General features: G+C 41.8%; 1 protein-coding gene across 1 annotated transcript in view; it reads right to left on the bottom strand.

Moving 5' to 3' along the window:
* lrp5 (low density lipoprotein receptor-related protein 5) overlaps positions 1-3,010 on the bottom strand; it is a 46,930-nt gene extending 43,920 nt beyond the window's left edge. Inside the window, 1 exon segment of the mRNA XM_069162426.1 lies at positions 2,690-3,010. Coding sequence (XP_069018527.1) covers positions 2,690-2,756 — 67 coding nt within the window. The 5' untranslated portion in view covers positions 2,757-3,010.
* Positions 3,011-9,704: the final 6,694 nt, after the last annotated feature.

The following is a 9,704-nucleotide window of genomic DNA, read 5'->3' as shown; positions in this document are numbered from 1 at the left end:
CTTTCTACCATATGCCAAATTGGTATAAAAAAAAAAAAAAAAAAAAAGTTTTGTTCAGGAACCGGTATCGTGATTAATCGGTAGCGGTACCACTATCGAAGGATGGCCAGCCTTTAGCACCAGTAAGCTCGCTGGGAAAAAAAGTAGGTATTTATAACTGTGGTTGCAATTATTACACACAAACACAAACACTTGTACCAGATGGTCTGAAAATCACTGACCAGCACTCGTGAAATCACCGCGTGTTAATATTAAACCTCAGGAACACCTTTAATTATTCTAGGAGATTGCGGTGAGTTAGTAACTAATAATTACTAAACCCTCCATCCAGATTAAAACAGCAATCTTCTCCCCCATTAATCTCACAAACTCAAACTTTCTCTGCGATCGGTCAATTTAAAAGTTCAACGTTTTAACCATTAAACCAACTTTATGTTCACAAAGTCAGAATTATCAAATTAAATTCAGACGGAGAAAACGTGTCAGTTACGAGGCACGGTTATATCAAAATAGCTGAATCAATATTTTGAACAGAAACAGAAACACGTGTGAAAGAGAACAACTGTGTTTGGAATTTGGCTGCAATAAAACACAAAAAGCACGTTTTAAAGAGTCAACACAAGTGAGTGCCATCTAATAAAAAAAACCAACACGATCTACGTGCCAAGACAACGTGTCAACACACAGGTAGCTGTAATGTTTGCCGAGCGTTGCGGTTCTGGCCGGCGGGTGTGAAGTGTGACAGACACGCAGCTCAACTCGGCTCCAAACGTACGACATCGGTTCGACTTTAACCGGACTCTATTTAACCCGGTCGGTCCCGGAGGAAGGCGGCTTTTCTCTGAGGACACGGACAGCGCAGCCGTCAATCAGCGGAGCAACAGTCACGTTCCTAACGACCAGAGGGAGCTGTGATGCTTGGCTGTGTGTTGTCATGGCGACGTGAGTGATGTGTTCATAAAGCTCCTCGGTGAGGTTGTAAAGAGTTCATCGCTGTGCAGGTTGTAAAGCTTTTTGTAACTATTTATTTTTGACCCCTTATAATAATAAGTGGTCATTATTTGACTGGAGTAAAATAACAACAATAAAAAAACCAAAGTAAACTCTGAGTAAAGGTTTGTTGTTGCGGTGTACAACATCTTTACCTGTCGGTTATAACTCAAGCTGAATGACTGTATTTGCCGTTAGTCACCCCGACAACCTCGTTGTGTTACCGTTGTATCATCAGCAGTCAAATCTTCACAACTGTAACTGCAAACTCCACATTAGAAGTCGTGACCACAACTATTCACGCCAAATGTTTTGCTCTTTTTCAAACGGCCTCGGTTCTTCTGCAGCAGAAGATGTGCGATCGATCCGCAGCACAGAAACAGGACGACGAGGGCTAAATTATGGTACTTTTATTTATTAAATAGGGTGTGCACAAAATCATATCAGAAACAGCCCTACAGTAAAAAAATACAAAAGCTTAAATAAAAACAGTATAAAAGTAACACGACTATGAGGAAAAATCTGATCACAGGATAAGTACAAGAGGAGCTAAACTCAGCCACCGATCCCTCCTGAAAAACTCCTCTGGCTTTTTCTTTTTAAAATGTTTCTCCAGGTATAACCTGTTTACTGCACACCTGACCAATGATGTGTGAAAGTATCTTCAAAAACAATACTGCACCAACCTTTGGGATTGTAGACATAAATGTGTAACGAGGTCACAGAGCTGCTGCTGATGAAAACACACCTGAGCACTCAGGGCAGGAGGGTCAAAGTGACATTTCAAAGCTGCAATAAAAGAGGAAGCGTGACCTCGATCCGCTGAAGGACACTTGAAGCCTGCGGTGGGAAACTGTCTGCCCCATTACAACCACTTCTCCACCGACACTGGAGGAGAGTCGTCTTTCATCGGGGTGACGGAGCTCATCACCAGATCTGGTCTGTTCATGGTCTGAGCTCACAGGAGGTGAACAGGTGAGTTATACACGAGCTGTTAGAAACACAGTGCTTTAGTTTTAAGATGCAGACGAATCAGAGCTGGCTGCAAGAGCCGATCAAACGCCCTGCATCCCCTCTGAGAGCGGACTAAACTCCGCCTCTCTCCCGGCACTTTCAGGGCCATTAAATAGTAAGAACCGCAAAACAGGCGGTGGACAACGGAAAGTCCGATAAAGACACCGATCCCGAGGAGAAATCCGCACCGCGTCCAGCAGCGGGTTTCTTCCCGTTAAACATACCGGCGTCTTTTTCAATGTTAAAGCACGGAGACCGAGTGACACCCGACACCGAGCAGGAATGGCTGGAGCTGCCGAGGCCCGAGAAAAACACCAGGCAGGCTCCAAACTTCACGTCTGCTCCGACACATCAGATCTCCAACTACCTGCGGGGCTCGAACACGGGTCCGTTCAGAGGCTCCGCGTTTACAAAACAAACTTTACACACTTCACACTGCAACTCCGGACTCGTCGTACCCTCGGGACACAAAAAGCTCAACTTTGAGACGCGGAGCTCAGCTAGCGGCGGTCGGTGTCGGTGTTGGGGGGAGGGAGGGGGGGGTTCACGGGGAGTGGAGGCGCACGAACACACCGCTCATAACAGCCCGCTAACTACCGCCGGGGGTCCGGCCACTCTCCGCGTCCACAGCCCGTGTTCCCCGGAGGATCCATGTTGTGAACAAAACAAAAAGAAGTCAACGTACCGTCAACCGCCGCCAGCAGACAGATCCGCAGCAGCAGCAGCAGCGGCGGCGGCAGCAGACCGCCCATTTCAAGTCTTCTGCGCTTTAAATCCACAACTCCCGCTCCATGTTCGGATATTTTTTACTCCTTGGTGAAGTTCCTTGTGTACTTGTACACATATGAGCCCGTATTCCTGCGTACCGCCGGATCCGTGGCTGCAGCGTGTCCTCCTCACTCCGCTCCTTCCCCGTCGACTCGACTTTTCTTCTTCTTTTCCCAGAAGGAGCTCGCGCTACTTTATACTTTGGACTGTCGAGCTCGCGCACGGAGAGAAAAGGGCAGGCGGACGTGGAATTACGTCACCCGACACGAGGCAACAAGCATTTTTTTATTTTTTTTTTTATTTTCACTCGTTTGACCTGAGTGTTTGTGTCATTACGGCGTCGTAGGTGTTCAGAAACGGAGCTTAAAAAAAAAAAAAAAGAATAACAAAAAACGTCGCTGCGCTGCGTTTCTGTCGCCGCTCGTGAAACAAGATGTCAGGAGAAAAAAACAGGAATGAACCTTCACACAGTCCGAACAAAGGAAAGCAGCACTTCACACACTGCAAGCACGGAGTGTTTATGTCAGGAGAGGACACAAGTCAGAGGGTCTTCAACGAGTCGTCCAATAAAAAAATACACACTGAGAAATTCACACCAATCTAGAAAACACTCAAACTCTCATAATCATGCTATGATGATGCTGAATGTAGAAGAAAACTAAAATGTGGGGAATTACTGTTAATATTCATCCACTGACCCTACCTGAAACAAATCATTTTTATTATTATTTAATCAAATCAGACAGTTTCTCTCCCTGAGCAATCAGAACTCTTAATTTCCACCAACATTCAGTTATGACATGAAAAATCTGCGGAACCACTTCTTACAATATTGTCATAAAAAAAATTCACATAAAAGCAATATTTAGATTTTATTTTTTTTTAAGCATGCTATACGTTATATCTCTATTTCTAGGATGTGTCTTTTTCTTGCCTGTTTTTTTTTTTTTTTTTAACTATTTTTAATATTGCACTGATCAGGGGTAGCACTTCAAATTTTGTTGTATTTTGTACAATGATGCTTTTGCTTTTCTTTCTATTTTATTTGAGGCCGATAACCTGCACATTGCTACAGAAGTTATAATAAGAATAATAATAACAACAATAATAAGAATAAACTTATTGTGTTTAACAGCTTTGGAGCAGAACAAAAGCTGCATCCCTGATTTTCTTTCGTTTGTGGATATTTTTGAGAAAAAAAAAAAGCGAAGCGAAAGCTGTAAATATTAGTATGGAGCTAGAAATCCCTCATGACTGGAATCGTCACTGTGTAACTTCCTCTCTGCTCACCAGAGTAAAATGTAAAGTTTCTTTTTCTGCACAGGTGGCAAAACGAAACATGTATAACTAACATGTAACCGGGCAGAAACAAAAAAAATACTCTGCTGCTTTAGAGGAAACTTAGATGTCAGTATTTCCTGGACTCCCTCCACGCTGGTGGACGTGAACTTCATGTGCAGAAAGGAGACCGTGTTTGATGATCTGTTGGCTGCGTGAAGCGTCTCTGAAGTTCTGCCCTCGTAGTGGACATGCTGCGTTCAAGACTTAGATTCATGAGAACAGATGAAAACAGCTGAAGACGTTTTTGATAAGACTGCAGCAGGAGGCGTATTATGAGACGGGGCAGTTGAGGACATTAACTTGTATGAACTTGTACAACATTGTATTATTTCATGAGCTACATGTACTTATATGACAGGACTTAATTTAATCCACATGTATGTAAATTGTATCCTCGCTTCGGTGTAATTTATGAGATTTTATGTTGTTCTGCTGCTCTGATCCAAATGAACTGTGAACAGAACCATGATGACACGAGAAGTATCGTTCCAAACACCTCAAGAAGCCGTTCAGTTGTAAAGCTCTCAGGGATTTTTTTTTTTGTGTAAAATAATAGACGTCAGTCAGTTATTTCATACACGTGATGAATGGATGATTTTAACTGTCAAAATCACAAGGAGAAGATTGCAGATGTACATTTTAACAAAAACATCTGGAGCTGGGAAAATTCTAAACAATCCCTGAAAGGATCCTTTGCAGGAATGAATGTTTTTAGCCTTTTTTCCAGGATGATCATGGTGGTCTTTCTGATGCTGGATTTGGACCGTTTGAGGAGTGTGATCGAGCAGAAGGCTGAATCCTGCTCTCAAAAACAAAAACAATAAAATGCAAAGTTTTCTATTGTTTAAGTCCACTGTGATTTAATTACATGCTGATGTGTTTGTTTCTACACATCACCACCGAGAACATTTTGAACCCAAACAATACGCACGTTAAGTCAACACCTGCGTTATTACTTCCTCCTAAAGCTCCGTTATAATTCAAGTTAAAACCAAGTTTCATGATTTCAGTTCATATGTTGCTCACGCTGCTGTTGCTCACTGATAGAAGATCAAGATATCCAACAGAACGTAATCCACATCAAAGGAAAGTCAGATTTTCTATATTCCAAAGACACTTATTGAGCATCAAACCAACAGATCCACAGGAGCAGGTTTAATGACGGTATGTCCTGCTGCATGATGGGTAAATTATTTCAGTCTTTTTTTATTATTATTACCGTTTCATAACATAATCACCGGTCTAGAAGGTAAAGATAATCTCATAATGCAAAATTACTCCGACACGAATCCAAATATTTTCCTCGAGGTGTCTTCACACACGGTGAACTCAAACAAACCAGATGTTCCACACAGCTGTTGAAATGTGAACCTGAGATCTACATGCAAACATGGATTTGACCTCTGAAGGTTGGTTGCTTTTTTTTTTTCTTTTTTTTGCTTGAACCAGGAGTAGATTGCATGTCAGCTCATAAACTGTCCTTTGGTAAAGTGAAGGCTGCACATGGTTCACTGAATCTCACAGAAGTAAACGTCTGCAGGAACATAGCTGCTCCCACAACCTTATAAGAGTGGGGATAAAAGTCATAACCTTTTAAAACAGTGATTTGAGAATCAAATGTCAGCCGACTAAAGAAGAAATCGTCTTCACTGCGGTGACAATATTTGATCACAAGAAGAAGAGAAAACTTAATTCTACACAGATCCAGAAAAGTTTCGGTGTAATTTCAGCTGCCAAAAGCTTTGGCCAGAAGAAACGTTGCCGCTCCGAGGAAAACCAAAACACACCCTCCCTACACATAATGCATGGAATATATTTTTTTTAAATTATTTTAATGAGATCAGATGTTAGAACACCCACTGAAAACCGGTGTAATATCAGTCTCTTAGGTGATGCCAGGGAACAGATCAAGGCTCCATCCAGCTTTACACGGCTCGTGTTTATTTAAACCACCTGCACACACTGGAAGGTCGTCCTGTTTTGTGCGTCAGCTGGCATCAAACAGCAAACAGCCCATACTGTTGTAATTATGTGGGCACTTTTCTGTTTGTGTCGACTTGATGAAAATCCTAAATCGGCTTTGCGAGTTTGTTTTTTATTTTGTCTTCGTTATATCTGACGAGACAAACGTACATTAAACAGTTTATCTGTGACCTTCAACCCTGTTTTATACAAATTACTGCTGACAAACATGTTGTGTGAGAAATGTTCTTGTTGATTACCTTCAGTGGGAAAGGTTTTTTTTCCAGTCATTTAGTTGCCATGTTTTCATACCTCACAAAGGTTTTGAGGCAGATGGTCGGTGTGGACGTTGAGCCGGGGAAAAAACAAGCAGGGTTTAGTTAAATATTCATATAATTCATAATAAGAAAACACATTCAATTAAAAACATGTTTTTTTTTCACATCTGTGAGTTGGAACAAAACCATAAAACACAAGGTAGGAGTGTATTTGAAGATTTGCCAGGAGAACAAATGAAACCTGGTTGGCAATGAAGATTTTTGTAAATGCAGTCTGTGTCTTGTCAGCTTGGCACATGTTCATCTAAAATGTTTTCTAATTAAAACGCAGTTTAAAATCTCTGTTAATATCAAAAAGTCTTCAAACCAATAGCATGTAAATCCTTGTTAGGAGACGGGAGTCTTCCATCGTTGTGGCTTTGCACTTTATTTCCAAAACTACTCTTGAAAACTATTCATTTGTTTTCCCGAGAGCTAGCTGAGAAGATCGATATCCATTTCATATCTGCGCCGAAGCCCCCCTGTGGCGGACCCTCTCCCCCGGCCTCTCTCTCGCTCTCCCTTTATTTCCTGTTAACTCTCAACTGTCCGCCTCCAAATAAAAGCACAAAGTGACCCATAAACACTTTCTCTGTGTGTATGAAGCATCGAGCTCCATGCAGATATAAATATTAACCTTCTCATCTCACTCTGACAAAGAAAATAAGTGAACATATTTTCCTGAAGCGCCTTTTAATGCTGCGCTGATGTTTCAGAAAATATAAAGTTCTGCTGTCTGTGTTTCAGGAGTTCGTGTTTTGTCTGTTTCATCATGAAAGCGGCCGAGTGGAGGTTGTCATAGCAACACACTGGTGGTCACTCGTCTGCCCCTATCATTTTTATCTGTGTAGCAAATAGTCACACCTGTGTGTGAAAATAAATCATTTTAAATGAAAGAAAACTGGGCTTTACATGTATCGTTGACATTCGCCCAAAAAAGAATATTGATTGTGTGACTGCGATATATCTTCCACAACATCTTCCAGGAAAACAACAAGAGAACATCCAGATCCAGGATGAATTACTTCGATCCGTGAAACAAAGCCGAGGAGAAGCTGACTGGAGGGACGTCATGTTTTCAAGACAAAAAGATGGACACACACACACTCTCGCCTGCACACCGATAACAGAGACGGAACATCCCAGACCGAGGTCTTCACACCGCACACACCTCCAGCTCAGCCAGCCTGTCAGCTCTCCTCTCCAACTGGCCTCCACTTTAAAGGCTGCGTAAACTCAAAGCACATGTTTCTCCTCCTGCGCCTCTCCGAGTGCACGTAGAGAGGCAGGCATCGACTCCACACCGTAGAATACGCAGAACAGACCAGGTACTGTGGTTTTAATTACAGTGGTTGTTTTCATTGTGTGATTTGTAAGGTTACAGTACCATTGTATAAAAATCCATTATCATACTAATATTTTACTGCTAGAAATACAGACTTGTTATCGGTCCAATGCCCTAAAGACGGTCAGAAGTGAAATACATCATGAGGAGATGCTCTCCTTCACACAGGTTTTACTCCTCTTCCTCCTCTTCCTCCTCGCTGGTCAGAGATTCCTTTTTAATGAACTTCAGGAAAAAATACATCTTCAGTCTGCGTCCTGCACACTAACAAGATTATAATCCATATTCTATACGGGTATATGGATGTAGAAAGGAAAGAAGAGGGCCCGAGGTACAACAGGTTTACCCTAATATCTGCAGTCGCTTCGGACAATATTCTTTATTTTTTACGCACTTTATTGTGCCGTAGATTATATCTTAAATAAAATAAAATTGCCTTTTTTTTTTTTTGCCCAGTAATCTGCTCTCATTAATCTATAATAACGAAGTAGAATTTTCTGCACATTTCTTACATCCAAAACTTTGAGATACTATGAATTGAGTCATTTCTGTGGCACTCACAGTTGTCGTCAGGTGCACACTGTTTGCTTTAATTATCCTGCAGATCATTTTAGAGAACTCTCTGTCGACCTCTTTGATGAAACTGTGATGAGATGTAGACCAAAGTGAAGCACGGTGGTGGAGGCATCATGGTGTGGAGGAGCTTCTGAGCTGCGGGGACATGGAGGCTGGTCACAGCCGGTTCACCTTTCAGCACCACATCGACCCGAATGATCCGACAACGCCGGAGAGGCTTCTTCAGGACGAGTTTTCCGACTGTCCTTGAGTGACCCAGTCAAAGTCCAGACTTCAACCCAGTCAGAACATCTGTGGAGAGTCCTGAAGATGGACGTTCATGACCAGACACAGCCTGAGAGGATCTGCCCGGAGGAATCGGTAACAGCCTGGATCCAGATGTCCACAGCGCGTAGAGATTCTCTCAAGAAGACTGAGAGATGAAAGTCCTGCAAACTGGTTTCTACGTGAATAAAGGGGAATGAACGTTTAAGGGGAAGAGAATGTTTAACCTTTGTTTTCATGTTTTTTGGATGTGTTTTGTATCTTAATCGTATTTCTCTCATAAGAAATAGAATTAGATTTAGGTTTCATAATGGTCGGGGTTAGGCACTGACTGTAGTCGTGTTAAGGTTTGAAATCTTCACAATATCTATTTATGACGACAGGAAATTATTTATTTTTTGTAGATTAATTTTTTTTAAGTTGCACATTTATTAACGTGTAAGATACTTCTTAAAAAAAAAAAAAATTACACATTCTATATTACAATATTTGTATTGTTATAGGGATCCTCTGAGGATAAGTGGGTATAGCTGCATATCTCTTCTAGTCATTTCGTTTCTATGCTCCCAGCCGGGCCCTGGAATGCTGTAATGAAACATATTTTCTCTCAGCAGTCACCTGCAGCCCACAGCCGCTGGCCTCGCTTTGATCCACACCGCTCTCCACAAATATCAAAACGATCTCTGCATTGGTCTGCGTTCTTCCTCCGTCCAAGTCCGAGGCTTAGGAGTAATATGGCAGAGTGGAACAAATACCTTTCTGCCTCTCCGTGGGTAACAAGGAACAGGTGAGGCTCTCATCTATCTGAGGGCGCAGTGAGGAGATTTATAAGCTCACTGCACAACTACATCTGTTAGACCAGTAGGGAGGGGGTTTGAAATTGAATAATTTTAGCAGACTAAAAGCTTTAAAAATGAAATAAATAGAAGTTAAAAGGTTGCCTGACAACGCCACCTAGTTTGAGGAGTCTAAGTCTCCATTTAAAACACAGGCTCTTTTAAAATCAGGGGGGAGAGCGGCAGGGATCACCAAGACAATGAAGGAATGGTAAAAATGTTTATTTAAAACCTAAAACCCATAAAATAGTATAAAGTAAATGTGCAATTAAGAGATTAAAAGACTAAAAG

Source organism: Embiotoca jacksoni, unplaced genomic scaffold, assembly GCF_022577435.1.
Source record: "Embiotoca jacksoni isolate LCO1_2020_lvr unplaced genomic scaffold, fEmbJac1.0.p SCAF_3, whole genome shotgun sequence".
NCBI lineage: Eukaryota > Metazoa > Chordata > Actinopteri > Embiotocidae > Embiotoca > Embiotoca jacksoni.
The sequence above is the reverse complement of the archived record's forward strand: the minus strand, read 5'-3'. Positions and strand labels throughout refer to the sequence as shown.